General features: G+C 37.1%; 1 protein-coding gene across 3 annotated transcripts in view; it reads left to right on the top strand.

Annotated features, from left to right (window-relative positions):
* TAB3 (TGF-beta activated kinase 1 (MAP3K7) binding protein 3) overlaps positions 1-17,264 on the top strand; it is a 63,846-nt gene extending 46,582 nt beyond the window's left edge. For 2 of the 3 annotated variants that reach the window (XM_067545068.1, XM_067545069.1), the window contains 4 exons: positions 2,375-2,535; positions 3,878-3,971; positions 6,893-6,976; positions 12,850-17,264. In XM_067545068.1, coding sequence (XP_067401169.1) covers positions 2,375-2,535; positions 3,878-3,971; positions 6,893-6,976; positions 12,850-12,998 — 488 coding nt within the window. In that variant the 3' untranslated portion in view covers positions 12,999-17,264. Of the gene's footprint in view, positions 1-2,374; positions 2,773-3,877; positions 3,972-6,892; positions 6,977-12,849 lie in introns of those variants that run through there. The other variant, XM_067545070.1, reaches the window with a different exon arrangement.
* The last annotated feature ends 2,577 nt before the right edge of the window (positions 17,265-19,841 follow it).

Here is a 19,841-nt window from a genome sequence, read left to right as displayed (position 1 = left end):
GGGCTGTATAACTCTCTCATGCCAGGCCCTTTAGTGGTTCCAAACAACCTTTAACAGCTGACAGATTAACCATAGATTAACTCAGTTGTATAGGAAAAATATAACTGACTTCATATGACTAAGATGAAAAAATGGATTCTGGGTTGCAAAATTACTTGCTAGTAAGGTTTTATTGGCTATTCAGTTTTTTTTGTACCCTAGTTTTTTTCCTAGAATTTTTTTTTCCTTTGGTAAATTAGTTTCCTTTATTTTGACAGTTCAGTTTCCTAGGTTTGTATGGTTTTTGGGGCAGAGAATTGTATCTTCCTCTATGTTGTGAAAAGTTAGTACAATGAAGCTTCAATGGTGACCTTGCATGCTACTGCAATTTAAATATCAACAGCAATAATATTTAGCCTCTGCAAACTTACGTAGCACAATCAAGTTTTAAAGATGAATATACTTAAAATCTTCAGATTTTGCCAAATTAGGAAACAAATCAATTTGTATGACTTTTCTATAAGTCTCTAGTGTGGTGAAAAAGTGACAGAAATATATGCATCACTGCTAATTTATTTCTTTAGTATGTTATATTATATTGCATGATGCTATCGCCTAATAAGATACAACATATATGAGAGGGCACAGTATATGTCAGGTATAAACTGGATGATGAAAGAGCATATAAAGCCAGGAATTAGTGAGCCATGAGCCTTTCAAGATCATTACTGTTGTGAAATTAATACTGTTGTTATGATCTCTCAAGCTCTTCACTTGACTGAGACACAGGTCATTCTTTTATGAAAGATGGTTGCTGGTTTTGTTATCTTAAAGTTTTTGGCCAAAATAGGCTTCTCATATTCCTTCATAATATAATTATTTAATAAGATACCCTGTTTTTAATCCTTGTTCTGCCACTGGCTTTTGAGGGTCCATACAAAATCCAAAATGTAGTATTTCTGCTTCAGGTAGAAAAGTGGCAGCTAATAAAAGCACCATATTTTCATGCTCTCAGCTCTTCCTCTCTGTTTTTTTATCCTGCATCAGTAGGATGTATCATGTCTGCGCTTAACTCCATCTCTGGAGTTTTTTTCTTTCAATTGGCATACAATTATATTTTTCATACTTTTTTTTTTTAAACATTTTTAATTTGTTTGTATTGAGCGGAGGTCAGGAAGGAGAGGGGCTGAGGTGCTTTGCCGATAGTAGCACTTTGCAGGCTTCTGTAGTGTGCCTTGTGCATTTCTTTTATTTTTTATTTCACCTCAGGAATATACGAATCATCTGCTGGCAAACCCATTACTTGGACAGTTTGCCCATCTGAATACCAGCAGCAAATCTCTTCCCTTTGCCCTTCCCACTCAATTATCCTTGTCAAGTAGGATCTTTCCTCTTCATTTGAGCATGAGTGAAAAAAGCAGGTCAGAAAGCATTAACCTCAGACCAGTGACCTGTATTAACGACTCCTATTTGACATCAGAGTAAAATATTGAGAAAAATCCTGCCTAGTCTCTATCAGAGAAGATTTAATATTTATTTTCTGCCTAGTTGGATTATCTTTACCTGCTTAGCAACTGCCTCAGGAACCCATGACAACAAAAGTCTTGTTAGCTTGAGAGTGTACATCACAAATTTCAGCCTAAAGATATAACTTTTGAGGAAGTTAATGACTGAAAAAGGTTTAGTAGGAATGACTCAACTTTAACAGTAGAATTAAAGGTCCTGAAGGTCTTCATGTGAGGATACTTGTAACTAGTTTATGTCCATCTTGCTTTAATAATGGGTTCTTCTCGCTCGTTAGTTTTGCCTGTGAGCATTGGTGAATTTATAATATTGGGTATTAACCCTTCGCTATTCCAAAGGACAAAAGCAATTTTTTAAAACTGTTGCATATTCTCTGATAGCACTGAAAAAAATCAATACAGGCTTGGCACTTGACTAATATGAGAGAACTGAGTAATCAGATGACACTATTAAATAGCAGCTGTGAAGTCATGTTTTGGTGCAGCCTTTCACACTCTGTAATTCTTGCCTCTGGTATTTATTCTTGTCAATGCAATAGTAGTATAATTAGGTTGCTATTTCATCCTGAGAAGCTCTCTCCTTGTACAGGTGCCTTTGTATTTTTGAATGGAGAATGACCAAATACAAAAAAAGAAGCAGTGACCAAAATGGTGGTAATTACTGTCTAAACCATTATTTTTATTCTGGAAGAATTTACTGTCCTAAACTATAGTTCAGTTAGCATGAAGCATCTCTACACTGATATTTGGCTGCATGTTTATGCGCACCTATTGTTTTGGAAAGGTCACTTGTGTTTATTACACATAAATTAAGAGTTCAGTTTTCTAATTAAGTGCATTATATTGACTATTTATTCTCTATACTACTCTAGCCTTGCTATTACATCAACGAGCAAGGATGGAGAGGTTAGCAAAAGAACTGAAGCTTGAGAAAGAGGAACTTGAGCAGCTGAAAACTGAAGTTAATAGCATGGAGCACAATCTTATGCAGAGGCGACTTAGAAGAGTAAGCTGTACAACCTCAATCCCAACAGTAAGACATTTGTATTTGTAAACATTAATTTTTTTGAAGCGCCCTTGTTCAACTGTTGCTAGTCCAAGCAAGCAGCTTACAAAGTACAGTATGTAGCAAGATGTTTTGGAGATTAAACTCTTCGAATTGAAAAGTGATTTTTGCTCTTTGCTTTGTGATTTGTCTGCAAGATCAGTAGTTCCTTTGAAATATACAGATATTTGGTACTTTAAGAAACACATATGGGCTACGCTTTCAGAAACTCTATTGTGCACACAGTGAAACTTATATGCGTGTGCTTTTTCTGTGCCCCACAATAATGGCTGCTTTCAAATATCCTGTGGGTGCTCATGGACAGATTAATGAGGAAGTCTAGTTTTTATACCAAAGACTTGGCATGCACAGAGTTCGGGTATGCATGTTGCACAAAGATTTTGAAAAGAAGTTTCAGTATGCCAGGCTGCTGTCACTGCTTGGAATATATCTGTACCTTGTAGACCTCCCCCTTCCTGCTCTCTGGTGTGGCAGGTCTGGGAATCTTGGGTATCACTTGGCTGGTCACACCTGGGCATGCTCAAGTGTGTTAAGAGGAGTTACTCCCCTCAGTACTCGTTAATCCCTGCTGTTGGTAATGAGTAGACAGGCCCATAAGTATCACGATACCTACCTTCATTAATCTTTGCACATGCAATTGGATCAGTTGATCCCTTACTTACCACTATCAATTCTATGCAGCATTGTACAGTTGACAAATGTTGGGCTAGAAGTTTTGCTATTACACACATCATCTTGAGGTGGGATAGAAATGTAACTTCTGACCTGCAGCTGCTAATATTAACATAAACTAGATGTCAGATTCTGCTTGTAGTGTACACTGATAAAAATCTGGAGTAACTGCAGAATGCTTAGGAGTTACACTAGTGTAACTGACAACAAAATTTGGTCATTGGTCATCATTTGACCTTTCAAAGATGCTCAAGGCAATATGCATCTGGCCTAAGGGTACAGTGCAAGAATCCTTATATCTAAGTACTGTAGTTTCCACTGTTGGTTTTGTTCATGTAACTTGATAATTTTAAAAGCTGAGAACAGTTTTCCTTCCTGGTAAGGATTAAAACTAATTTGTGTAAGTTTATTTCTCTCCAAAATGCCTAATAGAGAACCCATTTTAAAAAAATGTTTGAACATTTCCCTTGACATTCATTTAAGAATTCTTTTTCAGCTGCACTTACTGATCATTGACAACCCGATAACATTATTATTAGGAACTGTTAACATAGGAGACAAATAACATAATGTTATATCTACATTAGAGTTGATGCTGACTTTCCTACAATTGCTATTTTGGGTCCTTTCTTACTAGCCTGAGGAAATGACCAGATTGAGAAGCCTGAATAGACAGCTCCAGATAAATGTTGACTGTACACTGAAAGAAGTTGACCTCCTTCAATCTAGAGGTATAGACTTGATTGTTTTTGTAAAACATAAGTTTTAATGTAGTGTGTGTTTAAATGTGAGTAGTATCTTTGGGTTTTTCTTCCCTTTTTTATCAAAACTGGGTTTTACTGATATCAAGTCATTACTTCAGAATGAAAGACACAACCTGTCTTTTTTTCTTTGTCAGTTATAATAGTGTGATTTTTTTTGTTTTGTTTTTGTTTTGTTGATAAAATTATCAGTAAAAGTGTTGCCCAAACTAAATTAAGTAATTACTTGCAAATAGCAATTTAAAAGTAATTTGTCAAGATAGTTGATTCTAAAAATGGGCATACCTTGATAATGGTTCCATACTCAAGTTCTTGAGTTCATAATATATTCATTGTTGCTGCAAATGTATCTTTGTTGTGACTTATTGTGACACTGAATAAATTGTAGTAAATAAATTGCTGCATATGTGGTCTTGCTGTGTTATATCTGCCATTTGTAAACTGAGATGACACACTTGCCACATCATATTTTGAAGACACATGAACCAGCCTTTCAAGATAAAAAGGCCATAGTGATTATAGTCTAATGAATCAGGTATAAGAATCTTGTGTCCATTTTTATGCTAGGTCAAGAAAGAAGAAAGTAAAACTGGAGATATTCAGTAAAAGGTTGAAATAGAACATAACACGAATTGAACATAGAGAGGAAAGCTTTTAGATGACCAGAGCAAAATACTTTTGTAATGAGCAAATAAACTACCTCTCAAATGTCTAAACACTGGTAACAATACCTGAATGACTCAGACCTTGTCTACATTCAAAGTCAACATAACATGTCCTCTTACAACCACTGCAGTCATTAGCACCCCACCCACTGCTTGCTGTGCCCAGGAGCTGGCAGCCTTGTCCATTTCATGGCTGAACTGTGAAATTGATAAGTCTGCCTGGTTCTTGTTGGGTAGTAGGCAGGGAAGCTGCCCTCTTGACTTCTCCCATCCTGACTCGCATCTGGAGCCGGGATCCAGCCACCCATAGCTTCTCCCACCCTGACTCGTAGCTAGGATCCAGCCAGCCTGGGCTTGCAGCAGCCAGGGCTTGGGCTTTCTTGTCAATTTCACCACTCCAGGAGATCAGTGAAATTGACAAGAATGATAGCCCCACCACCTATATATCCTATATATAGGATACTGCGTGTCCTAACTAAGCCGACAAAAGCCCTACGTCTCTCATCGAGATGGTTTTATTTTGTCCAAAATATGGCAGTTTTGTCAGCTGGGTGTGTGATCACAGTGTGTACACCAATACTGTGTTGTCAACAAAAGCTGACTTGTTGCAAAACTCTTTAGTGTAGACCAGCCCTCAGCATCAGTCCATATAAAAGAAATAGAACCATGACTCAGATTTGACTAAGCTTGATCCTGCAAGATGCTGAGTAGTTCCTGGACTGCTGACTTCCTCCTTAGGGAGCTGAAAGTGCTCATCACTTCCAGGAACTGCTCAGCACATTGCAGGAGATGAACAGAACACCACTGAAATTCATCCAGCCAGACTACTAGGGATGAAATTTTAGGCAAGGATATCAAGAGCTCCAGTGGTAATTCTTACAGAAAATGCTATGGGATCTTGAATGTCCATGCAGAGCAAACAGAATTTTACCTATTTTTTTAAACGTTAAATATTGATCTACATCTTTCAAACCTGATCCATAGAAACATGCAAAAATAGACTAGGAGAATATGGAATGAGAATGTCCTCTAGCAAAGGACACAACTTGCAAAACAGTCAGCATAAACTGAAAAATGAATTCCCACAGCATACAGACAACTTATTCTCTGTGTGGGGGCTCTGATCCTATTTTATATGTGAGCATATTTAAAACAAATTGCATATCAGAACACAGACACTGAAATGGGATTGACTACTATCAGTGACACAATCAGTGCTAGCCACAAAATTAAACCTGTGCGCCAAGTCCAGCTGAGAATATAGGAAATGTGAAAGCCCAGTGAAACTGCACAGCATAAATGAAAATGAAAAACAGAAATTCCTTTGGATTCATACCCAGAAGAATATGAACAGAGAGCTGTTCAGAAATGAGTGCTAATCTTCATTTAAATCTAAACTGATTTTCATTTGCTTTTCTAACCAACGATCTAGAAGCAGCTCCTATTTACAACCCTTTCTCTTGCATCTGCAACTACAGTAGGGTTGCACTACATTGCTCTCCCTTTGTAAAATGCACACCCATTTATTAAGAACTCCACCTTTTGGAATGAGACAAAGCAGTGGAAAAGAAACAGGATAACTAGCCTTGAGCAGGTAAACTGAAAATTTAGGGGCCCAGCTGAAAATATCAGAGGAAAAATTGAAGCACTACAGAGATGAGATCTTTATACAGCACTGAAAGTTAAACTTCTAGAGAAGATGTTTCTAGAAGAATTTTGGAGCAGCTTTTATTTATTTGTTTTTTAAAAAAAGTTAATGTTAGATCTTTAGTATGGCAATCCTATCAAAACAGTACCATTTTTAGACTTAATTATTTTGCTTCCATTTCCACATGGTCATGGGGATCTCAATTTAGGTATATAGTTCCTTGAACAATTGGTGTCCTCCTAGGAAATAAGATGGATGAGATGAAGTGTTATCTCCTTTTTCTCTTGGACATTTTTTGGCATATTTAAACTTTTATAAGTTCTCACTGCTGTCTGTGGAATAGTGCAGCTTTTATTGCTAAACTTAGTTCTGAAGAGTGGCAGAATTTCAGGGACATGTGGCAAGTCTGCTACAGTTTCTTCATTGTAGTATTATGTCCCCAAAGTAGAAGGCAGCAATGGGATGATATGGAAGGTGTAATAAGATGTAAACATCCTTCATATAAAAAGGTACTTAATGTACATATACTCTCTAATATCCTTTCTTAATATTATTTATACTTATATCCCTCTTATCAGGTAACTTTGATCCAAAAGCCATGAGCAACTTTTATGATAACATAGAGCCTGGTCCTGTTGTGCCACCAAAGCCATGTAAAAAAGGTAAGTCGACAAATAAAGGCCAAGAAAACCTTTCACATCTCTCACTGTTATTTAATAGCTCTCACACTGAGAAGGAGAGTTTCCATGTGTTACAGTAACTGTTAATGCACTTATTTTTACAATCAGTAGTAGCAGGAAACATTTTCTTGCATTATTTATACATTTTACAAGCTGTGCAGCTAAAACACTTAAACAGATTTATGTTGATACAGCAACAATAACACTGGCACTGAAAGCTATTTTCTATCAATGTGTTTGAAATTAAAATTTTCATCATATGTTGTTTATGCATAATACTGCTTATTAATAGAAGTTGAAAGTATATAAACTTTTATAGTTGATGATTTCAGATTAACTTTAAGTTCTGATTAACATATTTTTTTAAATAAGCAAGTTTGGTTAGATCTTATTTAGGTTAGGACGTCTGAACCTTCCAGTAATGTGCATTGTGGGGATTTTTATAAACATAACTGCAGTGGTAGCCATACATAAATTAAATTGGTAATACAAATTCATAACTTGAATGGTATTTTATGTTTTTCCCATTAACATAGTCAGCTCAACCGCCACCATTTTGGCCAGGATTGCAGAGAGTAAATTTCATACTTAGTAACATTTCACAGCAGTAGGAGTCCCACTTGTGTTGTGGTTCGTATATTGTAGGCTGATCACCAAAAACTCAAAACATTGTGATGGCTAACCTAGCGAGTATAATTTGCTCTGTGTTGTTGACACACTTCACTTCTTTTGTCTTGTGATAGTATGATTGCAGAATACTATTGTGGTTAGGAAAAAACAGATGGTCTTGTGGTTGAGGCACAGAATTGGAACTTGAGAGATTTGGATTCAATTCATGGCTTTGTCACAGACTCCCTGTGACCTTAGGCAAGTCATTTAGACCCAGATTTTCAAAGGTATTTAGGCATTGCTGTGCGCAGCCTTGCAATACCTAACTGATTTAGGAGACTGTCTATTTCAAAAGTGATTGAGGCATTTGGGGGCCTAAATTCAATTGAATGCTTATTTAACAGTGTAAATACAATGAGGCACCCACCTTTGACAGTGTGGGGCTTGTCCACAAGGCCCTGCAGTCTGGAGCATGGGGTGTGAATTGCTTTGTGCATTAGCTCAAATTCTCTTATGTTTGACGCTACTGGCATGAATTGAAAGTACCTAGTTCGCATTTACTTAGTCCTGCTTGAAACAGGACTAAGTTAACGTGAACTAGGTACTTTTTTAGTTTGCACACCTAGTGTCCAAACTGGGGAGTTACTGCTCAGCTTGCTAGTGTGGATAAAAAATCAAAACACTTATTTAAGAGCTTAAATTTAGATTTAGGAGCCTAACTTTAGGCATTCACATTTGAACTATGGTGCCTTGTATACAAACCCAAAATTATCTTATAATTTTAAACAAGAGTAGAACAATGGGGAAAAGAGTGAGAAAAAACACAGTAGAGAATGGACAGGAGTCGGGAGATGGCAGAGAGTTGGATAAGTTTACCAAAGATACACCTAAACTTCGCTATTTTTACCCTGATGCCTTTCAGTTAAGCAGTACATGGCAATTATTTCACAAAGTGTAGTGTTCCCAAAAGTGTGTGACAATGTGACTTCAGTGTAATGAGAGCAATGGATACTGATCAGTGCTTGCTTTTCTATCCTTTCTGTTCTTTCAGGATGTATTGATTGGAAAAGTTGAGTGCATAGAAGCTGCAGCTGGATGAAGTTACTGAAATTATAGAAATGTTAAAACTGTTTTTAGAACAGGGTAAATCTCTTAATGAACTCTCCCTGTCAGGCCATGATCATCTATAGATAAAGTATGCAGCTTTAATTTTAAATGGGTAGTTAGCAGAGTGTAGTGCCCATAAGTCAGTTCTTTGGTCAAGGTTCTGATGGAATATCTAAATTTCTGTGCAATATCTAAACTAAATTAGTTTGTGCTGTGTAGTAAAAAAGGTACATCAAATAATCTACACAAGTGTTGACTAATAGTTTGTTGGCAGCGCTTTGACAATGGTGTGCAATTTTAAAAACTGACTATTTGAGCTTTTCAGACTTTGATAGGCTGAGGCCATATTTACATTCTTCTAAGTATTCATTTTACTGGTGTTCTAGAAAATGCCAGCATATAAGGGTATAAATCAGGTTAAGTAATTTATAAGGAATTCAAAGAGATGATAGTGAAGCAGTTAACAGGTAACCTGGGACAAAACACCAAATTCTGAAAAATGGATAACAATGTCTGGGATAAAGAGAAATGAAACCTGAGAATTCTTTTCTCCAGTCTTTGTCTTGATAGTGTGACATGCTTGGGGTTTTCGATTTTTGCAGAAAAACTTGAAATATAAAGGTTTGATTTCCAGATATATTTGACAAAGGCACAAATCAATTTTAAACACTTATATACTTAATGAATGTTAACTTTTTTATGAGCAATTGCTATTGGGTCATGCCCCAATTCAGGAGGACTGTGTGTTGCTGAAAGGAGAGCACAGGAACACCTTAAGAACTCTGTCACCAAACTGAAAGAAGGTTGGGATGATTGACCAGCCTCAAAAGTTTTCCCCTTCAGGATACTTTTGAATCACATTTGCACGAGACAACTTTTATCCCTGGCTTTCATAACAGACATTTCTGAATAGTAGACTGTTCTTGTCCCAAATCCAGGTATTTTCCTAAATAAATTCCCACAAAATCTCTCTCTCTCTCTCTCTCTCTCTCTCTCTCACACACACACACACACACGAATTGCTCCTCCTTCATATTGCACAGTTGACGATAGCAGCATCAGAGTATCAATGTTTTTGAGGAACAGCATATGAATGTTTTATAGCAAAGAATACTATATAATAATTATATTATTTAATATACAAGCTGGTCTGCTTGTCAATGGCATTACCTTCTTATTTGGCCTTGTTTAGGAACACAAATAAAGAGATTCCTCAATCCCTCCCCAAACTTACTGGAGCTAGTTCCATGAAATTTATCACTGACTAAAAGAAGGATTGGGGAAGGGGTGTGGAATTTTTTTATCTTCCTCTGAGGCATCCTACAATGTCAACTTTTGGATGCAGGATAGTAAATTAGACAGACCATTTGTCGGTTTTTTTATGGTAAATCTTTTGTTATGAATTATTGATAGCCTCTAATAACAAATATGGAAAGAAGAGTCTTGAAAAAAATCACTAAAGTACAGAAAAATCCACGGATATGTAAATTGGGCTTCTCACGCAATTGCTGTGTGAAAATATAGGCTTTAATAAATACGTTCTGGTTGATGGTAAGATTAATCTACATGGAAAAGGAGTCATGCCTCAAAGAAGAAAAATATAAAACTTTTGGAAGGGTTGTTTTTTGGTAAAGTTTTTGATTAGATGAAAAAATAAAAACAATTATCTGGCTTCTGAAGTTGGTATCTCCCTTTGTATTATTCTGAAACACGCAGAACGTAGGTAGTTAAATGGGAAAGAGGACAACAGAAGGGAGAACCATCAAACTCTTCCTAAATGGCAGTTTTTCAGACACTACTCGTGCTATAGCTGTATAAACCATACTCCTAATGAGAGAGCAAGTTATTTCAAAGTAAAATATGTTGTATTACATGCAGTTCTACTAAATTGCTGATTTATGGGCAACCAGTGCAATAGTGCATTGCGGTGCTCTGCATGACCTCAACATTCCTACTGTCGGCCCAGTGAAGACGAGTTTTGGGGCTGAATGCCTGGCAATTAGCATGGAGTCTTCAAACACGCTATTTCTTAGAAAATTCCCTTCCTTTGATACATGTATATCCATTGAGTAATATTTACATGGGCCTTGGGATGGATTCATGTCATTCCCTGCTAACAGTCATCAGTAAGGTTAAGATTCTGTCATGGGTATTTTTAGTAAAAGTCAGGGACTGGTTGAAGGCAATAAACAAAAATTCACATAAGTTGTGACCTGTCCCTGACTTTTATTAAAAATACCCTGGGGCAGGAGGGACAAACATAGTGCTGCTGGGGCTTGCAGCTGCTCCTGCCTGCCGCTGTTCCTGGGGCAGGGGCTGAGGGTGACTGCTCCAGTCCCGGGGGGCTGACCCAACCCAGCTGCCAAATCAGCTGTTTGGCAGTGTGGGAAGAAGGCTAGGGCTGCTAATCAGATGTTTGGGGGAGGGGCCTGGGCAGCTGCTGGTCAGCTGTTTGGGGGACCCCCCCTACTCTTGCAGCCCAGGAGCTGACAGTTGCTTCAGTCCTTTGCACCAGAAGAGTCACAGAGGCCCCAGAAAGTCACGGAATCTGTGACTTCCATGACCTCAGTGACAGAATCGTATCCTTAGTCATCAGTTTTGGACTGCCTTCTCAGTAGGTAGTAAATATATAATGTATGTGTTTTGTACGTTTTGAATGTCAAATCCTAATCCAATTGTACAGCGCCATTTAGATATCTGTAAAACACAGCTGAAAACCGCTAGCTAGCAGATGACTACCTTAACCTCCTCTAAATATTTGCTAAAATTGCTTGGTATACTTTCTTATGAAAGAAAAGTCTTGTTAGATCTCATAATACATTCCAAAGACTCTTGCATTGTTACAAACATGCAGTGGATGTAACTCTTGGAGCCTCAGCAGTAGGCATCAGAAAATTCTGATTCTTCAGAGTTAATGTGTAATGCATGCGTGTGAACATTACTGCCTCAGGATTTTTGCAGAAAAAAATACTTGCTGAATTGGGGAAATTATCCCCTCTTAGTACTTTATTTCCATTGGAAATCCATGTTGTGTTCTTCTGACCTGACAAATCTTCTATGTCTCCCCTTTACCTTCCTCCCCGCCTATTCTGTACATCTGTTTGAAGGGACTATTTTGAATCACACCTATCTGTGAAAACAAGATTTGGGATTCAGACCAGAATGTTTAAACCAATGCACACCAATCCTTTAACAGGGAGGGGAGGAGAGGGTAGCAGTATTACCTTAGCAAACATTTTATTTTAAAAATTTTTTAAATTGTCAAGCTTTTAGCAATACTAAGTAATATAGAGGGGAATAGTTTATCTTTCATTTTAAGTGTTCTCAAGAAAGACACACAGGAATATTGAGCAGAACACTTTAGGCACAGCAATCAAATCATGGCAAAAATAAGCAAATCTCAGTAAATAAAATGCTTCTAGGCTGCATCAATTTTGTGAAGATTTATTTGTACATCTAAATTCTTTTAGGTTGAGGGCGAAACAGATGAGAGCTACCTTAGCCCTGGTCTACACTTACCTGGAGATTCGGCGGCCGTCGACGCAGTAGCTTGCGTAACTCCCGTTGACTGCTGTGCTTCCCTTCTGCACGCAATCTTCACTGCACTGCACCGACGGGAACCGCATTCCCGTCGACGCAGCACTATATCACTTGACGGGGTGGTTTACTAACGTTGACTTCCTGATCGAGTCTACGCTGACCACTTAGTCGATCCAGAAAGATCGATCTGAGGGTGGCGACTTTGCCGCCATCAGTATAGACATACCCTTAGTGTGCAAAATGCTTGCTACAAACATTTCCATCGTGGATAACTGCTTAGGTGGTGGTGCTTAGGGGCTGTTTTGATGATGTGTAACACAGCAATATTGACAAGCTCTTTATTTGTGACAGTTGGAACAGGAATAGAGCTGCATTTATCTTTTGAGAACGTGAAACGCTCATAGTAGGCTTTAAACATTTTAATAGCTAATTTGCTTTTACATGTAATATGCTTTTCTAATGTACAGTTTTATAGAGTAGAAATTTCCAGATTCATATTGATATAGACATATTTTTGAAACTACAGTCCAGTAATATGATATGCATCATTCTTACCTGTAAAGGTTTGTTTGAAAAATAACATTTTTTTCCCCCTTTAGAACATCAAATCAGCTCCAAACAGACTCCACAGACTCAGCCAAGAGATGAAGACTTTGAAGGAGCTCCATGGAATTGTGATAGCTGCACCTTTCTGAACCACCCAGCACTAAATCGCTGCGAGCAGTGTGAAATGCCACGTTATACTTGAATCTGGAAAGAGTCTGCATTAGATTGAAAACAGGTTCTTGAGCCAACAGCCATAGGAGAATGAAACATGGGGAACCTTTCAGTCCATTTGCCAGGCCTTTGCCAGCCAACTATTTTCAGATTGGTGGGGGTGGGAGGGTGTGGTTGGAGATGTGAAACTGTTTCCACTTGTACTGCACTAAAGAATAAATTGGGGAGAGGGGAGGATATTCTTTTCTTATCCCATTGTGGTGAGCAAAGCAGAAAGAATGCCCAAAACCAGAAAAGGATTCACTCTTTGAAGAATGTATACAGGAAAGCAGATAACTGCTGCTATTTAATCCTGTGGCTACAGTTACTGCTTAGTGGCTCTTAATTTTTAAATATAAACTGTTTAATAATCATGTGAAATATTACAGCTATCTAAACAAACTGAAGAGCCAGAACTGTCCTACTTGGTTCCAGCTAGCTGGAAAACAAAGGCTCCCTGTGCTACTACTGAAAAAGAAGACAGGAAAATGCAACTGTAAATTTTATAACATATAGAAAGGAAAGAAAGGGGTATTTGTAATTGCTGCTTTTTTCAGGGTGATTTAAGTCTACACAAAAATTGCTGTTTTGAAATTGACTTCTGGTGAGTAAATGAGGTACTGTATGAGTCTTACAAAAAGTAGATTCAGAGGTGATTCTACAATCCCTTTTGCTTGTACAGTGCTCACGAAGCATTGTCAACACTGGTAATTAACTAAGAACTAATTCTACCATATTACTGATTAAAAGATTGCTGCATGCTTTTATTAGGCCATTGCGTTTTAAAGCTAAAAGTAAAGCATGCATTTATGAACAACGTTCTCTAAAGACTGTGCTCTGTAGCAATACAGTGAACGTATGCCAAATGCAGAACCTATTCCAAATTCTGCTTGGAAGATTTGAGCTCAGCCATGGTTGTGTATGAGAAGTCTTTGCACCCTGTTACTTAGGCCTTTTCAGCTTCCAATTTTGTGAAGAATTCATGATGTTTACAGCACAGAAGGTACTTTGTGCCCCAATCCTGATTTAGCTGAAAAAGAAATAATCAATATTAGCTCTTCAATAAAGGTTTATTTGCACATTGTTAATAAACCAGCCTGTATAAAATAGCAGATGGCAGATCTTGAAATGTTGCACACTGCATTTTTTATTTTGGTCAGGAAATGTTTGCAGTACAGTGATGAATACAAAACACTTGCAAACTAAAAACCATACTGGTACTTTTATGCATATAATATACTGTATTATAAAGATGATCCGTTTTGTTTAAATGCTTCAGTTTGCTGGAATAAAGCAGTCATTTGTGAAATCAGAACTTCTGGGTTCGGGCAGCTGAATGATTATGATATGAAATTGTGTGTGACTGATTTAGGATGTTTTTCATAACTGTAAGAAGCTGGTATAGTGCATTTGAATTTTTACACTGTAACTTCATTGTTTAAAATCCAACATTTTCACAGCATTTGAAAGAGGGGGAGAGTATTTGTTACTTTTCCTGTATTGCCTTTTCTGGTGTCTTGCCTCCATGAAGTTTAAAAAGATAGTAGCAGAAATTGCTGTCTAGTGATTCAGATCAGGAACTGCCTTTTATCTGGTGTGATATTGAAATATGTTCCTGCATTCCTTAAATCTTAAGCATAACCTAAAATCTATTTAATTGATCTCAGGCAGATATATCAAAGTGTGCAGCATTAATAAGCAAAATGAAGTCATAGGCATCGGAGTGCAGATTTCTTTTTACGTTGATAATGATTTTGCACTGTATTATGAGGAGCTCATGTCTGAAAGAAAATAAAATTCCCACTGTCCAGATGAAGTTAAAAATAAGAATAAATTTTTGTAATTCTGCTTGTCTATATGGACAAGTTGGCAAAACTGAAAGGACAGTATGGAAAACAGATGAGCTGAAGCATTTTACATAAAACATTTTTCTTTCTCGATAGATGAGCAACACCATTACCTGTTGTATAATCAGCTGCTTAGTACAATACTGATTTTGTCATAGTTATTCAATGATGATGCCTTTTCTTTTGTATGATTTCAGTTTTCAATCCTGTTTATGTTGAATTTTTAACAGCTTTGGTTTATGTTGGAATAGCAGAAATTCTAACAACTAAAATGACAGTCATCAGATGAGAGTAATGGCATGCTTGAGAACAGTTGTGCCACTATTTTAAGACAGCGTGGATGCTGTTGATGAAAAAAAGAAATGCATGCAACCCATTGTGAGCTCTAATAATCCTAAATGCATGGTTTCTGGTGTTATGAAGACCTTCTAGTCTTAGTCATAACTTTCGCCAGCCAGCAGAAGACCAAAAAGAGGCAATTGTAGGGAGATGCTTTTGGGAGGGTGAGAGTTAGTGCCATCTTAAATGGGCAAGTTGATGTTAAGAGTAAAGCTGATTTTTATTTGAACTTTTCAGTTATTCTCATTTGTTGGTTGTACAAAAAGTATTGAAAAATTTTTCTGTTGTGTTCATTTACTTGTAAATGTCCATGCACAAACATTAGCAGTAAAATAACTCTGTTACTTGAATCTTTAGTTTGTTAGAACATAAATTGTATTTGAATATTAGATCATCCATTTTGTTTTTGGAAGCAGGCAACGCCTTTCACACTCCAACTGAACTGTAGATTATGCCAAAAAAGGTTTCTGTGTGTAATATTTATTTAACGCACACAAAACCCGAATGTCAGCTGGCATATAAAATGCACTGTATTATATAAAACTTTTGAGCGTGTGTGAGTGTGGATGGTGGGAGGCTGATGCCATTGTGTTGAGTTAATGCACTACTTATTTTTAATAACTGAGCTTTCCCTCAATCGTGCTACTAGACTGTATGGTTGGGTTGGTAACCTACTTGGACATTAGGTATTCAAAAGGATTTCACTATTCATGTAAATGAACTTTTTTAAAAGCTAATTTTATATTTACCACCTATTAGTATCAATTATCCCTTCCTGCTACCATAGTTCTTTAAAAGTTTTAGTCAGAGTGGGACTTGTGAACAATATTTCAGGATATACCAAAAGAAATCCTAGACTTGGCTATGCTTTGAATTTGATGTTATTATCAACCTTGCTTGTTTGGGAAGGCAAAGGGAAGGGTGGGGGCTAAGAAGAAAATGCTTCGTAAAATATAGTCTAAGATCAGATTGAGTTGTGCATTTGTGTGTCTGTGGTACGTGTGTTTTCCCTTAATATGGGAGGTATGATGAGAAGGTGTAATAATTTTTAAAGAGCTGGTCTCAGTCTTAGTACTTTCTGATCATGATGTGCTACTAAATCATGTGTTCTTTAAAAATATATTATTGCTTTCTTTCAGTTACTGTATGTGTCCCAATTATGCATCTCTCATTTCAACTTTTCCGTTGGAACACATGTTGACATTAAGATTGATTGTAAAATCTTTTGAAACTGAATTCAGAAATATTTATCAGCTGAAATGGGGACAAAACAAAACAGAAAAAAGAATGTTTTAAAAAAAGAATGTGAGAATATCAAATAAGTTAAAAATGAAATTGTCGTCTTGAGTCTTTTTAAAATTCATTGGTTTACCCAGGAATGTGAAAATGGCTTTCACAGTTAGAGATGGTCAGTTGGACTCATAGATACTTAACTGCTTCTCCGAGACTGTAAAATTTACATGCTGTGATACTACTGTGACTCTCCACCCTATAAAGAGAGATGACATGCACACAAATAATGCCTCTTGTAGTCAATATTGCCTCTCTTTTGCACCTATTTTATTTCCTTTCCAAATGTTTGACCTAATTATTTAAAGTTGGCCATGATTGAAACTTGCCATATTTTTGAGTTTGGGGCATTCTCATTGCTTTTTTGTCTATAAATATTAATACAGGTTGTTTTTTCTTGACTTATTTGAATAATAAGAGGTCAGTGGAGTTAATGCAATATTATAAATTTGGATTTTCAAGACCTTAAAGAATTTTTTAAACCTGTGTTCTTGAAATTTATTTATTTATGGTGGCACCAATGTATCTAATCCATATTTCCTGCTGTGTGAAACCCTGTTAAATTTTTTCATTAAAACAACAAGACAAGATCTTGTTAAATCCTGTAAATATGGTGTCTCTACATTTTAGATGTGTATGCTGTGAATGAGATTATTACAAAGAGATGAAAATGTACAAAAGCATTAAGAGGCTATGCATGCATTCATGGTACCTCCAGAAAGTACATACTTGGAGAGATGCAGATTCCTGCAAAAATAAATTAATAAACTAAGAAAACATCAGATCCTGCATTTGTTCTCATGTGTAGTAGAAGACATTTCTGAAATACCAAATTTTCTTGCTTTCACAACTAAATGTTTCTATTTTAAAGTTCAGTATTCCCCATAAACCAATAGCTATATCAAACATTTATGTTTTTGTAAGTCAGTATATTTCTTTCTGAACAACTGCTCTACATTGAACTTAGGCTGCCAACCTACAGGTGGATCTACGGGGCAGACCTATGAGCTGTGTGGCAACCCACTAAAGTCAAAGGTCCTTTGTGCAGTTCAGATTGCAGGACTGGGACATTACTTTGCACAAACGATGTTCAAAATTGTTTTGGCCTCTCTTCCTTTCAATCTGTGAGGAAATTGTAAAAAGTTGCAGCTTTGTATACCCCAGCAGATGATCAAACTTAGACCCAAATTCAGGTGTTTCTACTATCTGGTCAACATAACATTGTTTGCCGACAGTAGAGGCAAATCCCCTACTGCTTCTAATGAGAGAGAAAAAGTTTTGGGAGAGAGAAGAGGGATTTGACACATGAACTAACATTCTGTTAGAAAGTTAGATGCTTTTGTAAATGGGATTTGCCATTATCTAGATTGTATCAATTTTCCATAATCATTCCAAACTTGAATTCTCCAGTTGTCCTACATTATATTCCTTGTGTTCACACATTATTTCAATCATTAAGTACAGTTTAGTCTAACATATCTAGTACAGTTTTCTTTTCAATCTTGTTTTGTCAGCACGTGCATTTAAGAAATTTAAAGTTTTACAAACTTCCTGCCACTTTGAACGGTTATATACAAATTGCAGGAAATATTTGTATTCCAATGAAAGTTCTTATATTTATTTATATTTAATTCATTGAAATATTGCATCTGAAAGATATTAAAAATGTGTTTCATTTCAAGATGTAGCAAGACAAAGGGAGCATTCAGATATCAAAAGATGTTGTTAATAATGGCAGCTGAATATTTTTTGTAGATTTTTTTCTCCCCAAAGGCTTGAGGAAAAGGTTCTTATATTGAATGAGTGGTGTAGAAATGTTATCATTTTTCCTAAGAATGAATCAGGTTTGACAGTGATGCATCTCTGCAAAGATAATTTCCTTTCTTCAAACTATAAAGTTTAAAAAATTGATTTGTCTTGTGATCTGGTAGGTATATAGGAATTAATCTTTTCAGTTGATCCTTTTAACCTTTCTGTATAAAGTATGGTAATATGTAAGTACTCAGTTTAATTGTTGCTTCTCAGGTTAAATATATTGGGGCTAGACAACTGACTTCATCTAATTTTGGAAACCTGAAAATCGGTCTCAAATAGTAGCTTGCTGATGTCTGTTGAATCAAAGGTTTCCGTACTATGAATGGAGACTATTCAAGTTCCTTGAGTGGGATTTTCGGAAATGCTCAGAGTTGGCCTATCTCTTCTCCCATTGAAGTGAATGGGTGTTTAAACATTGACTTCAGCGGGAACTGTCAAGCTAACTAATCCTACACTTTCGACCCCCAGTTTGACCTAGCTCAAAACTGGTCGTTTGGGACTATTGCCTAAAATCTAAACCGTTACATTGTAAATGAGCAAATTTGGCTCCTCCTAGCGCTGCCAATACCAGTGAAGAGAGCAATCCTTTCCACCATGGGAGCAAGCTGAATGTTTGTGTAGCTTTTTAAGTTCCTGCTTTGTAGCAAATGAAGAAAAATTCAAGCTTCTAAAAAGCCAGTGTAGCATAATGGGGGAGAGGACAGGGGGAAATAATCTGTTATGTGGGAAGGGAGTGCCTTATATAATATTACCACATAAACTTGGTTGATTGAGTTAAGTTGCTCAAGTACAGTTTGTGTTAAAGCAATCAATGAAAACCAAGGAAATCATCAGATTAGGCTACATTAACACCTAAAACAACCTCGGTGTACAGGTCTTCCCCGTTTCCAAACACAGCACCTACACACAGACTCCACCTGCATGACAAATTTGTTTTTACTTCCAACATACACAGCACTTCCAACATACACATACACACTCACTTCCTCTAATTCTTGCTCACTGTATACGTTTAACTGTCACCTCCAGATTGTGGATGTAGTAATAACATTACGCATTTGTAAAGTGTGTCTCAGCACAACATAATATTCCTGGGGTCATAGTTAACTTTGGGTCTGTGGACTGCAGCCTTGTCTGGTGTGTGAGGAGCTGCTGATTAGCTAGTGGAGAAGAACTGGTTGTGGAGAAGAACTGTTGCAGCCCTCCTGCTTCGGGTCAAAGCACTTGGACCATAGCCGGTCTGTCATGTACAGAAGGCAGAAAACACTAGCATTCTTCTGCTTTGTCCTGCATTCACTCTCTGAATGCTGCCCCAGGAGCTTTGCTCACTCCATACACCATCATCTCTGGTCCCCCCAGTGCCCCTTCCATACCTTCAGTCCTTTTTTCCCCTCCCTCATGACTCCGTTGTGGGCTGTCTCGCTCATACCTGCACGCTTTATCTCCCTGCTCCCATCTATAACCTCTAAAAAGCAACCTCTTACAAGGAGCCTGACCTGTAGAAGAATGTGGCATTGACAAAACTTCTCATGTCCATCAGGTTT

Source organism: Emydura macquarii, unplaced genomic scaffold, assembly GCF_026122565.2.
Source record: "Emydura macquarii macquarii isolate MOO-44397 ecotype Brisbane River unplaced genomic scaffold, CSIRO-AGI_Emac_v2 contig_1043, whole genome shotgun sequence".
Classification (NCBI taxonomy): Eukaryota; Metazoa; Chordata; order Testudines; family Chelidae; genus Emydura; species Emydura macquarii.
The sequence above is the reverse complement of the archived record's forward strand: the minus strand, read 5'-3'. Positions and strand labels throughout refer to the sequence as shown.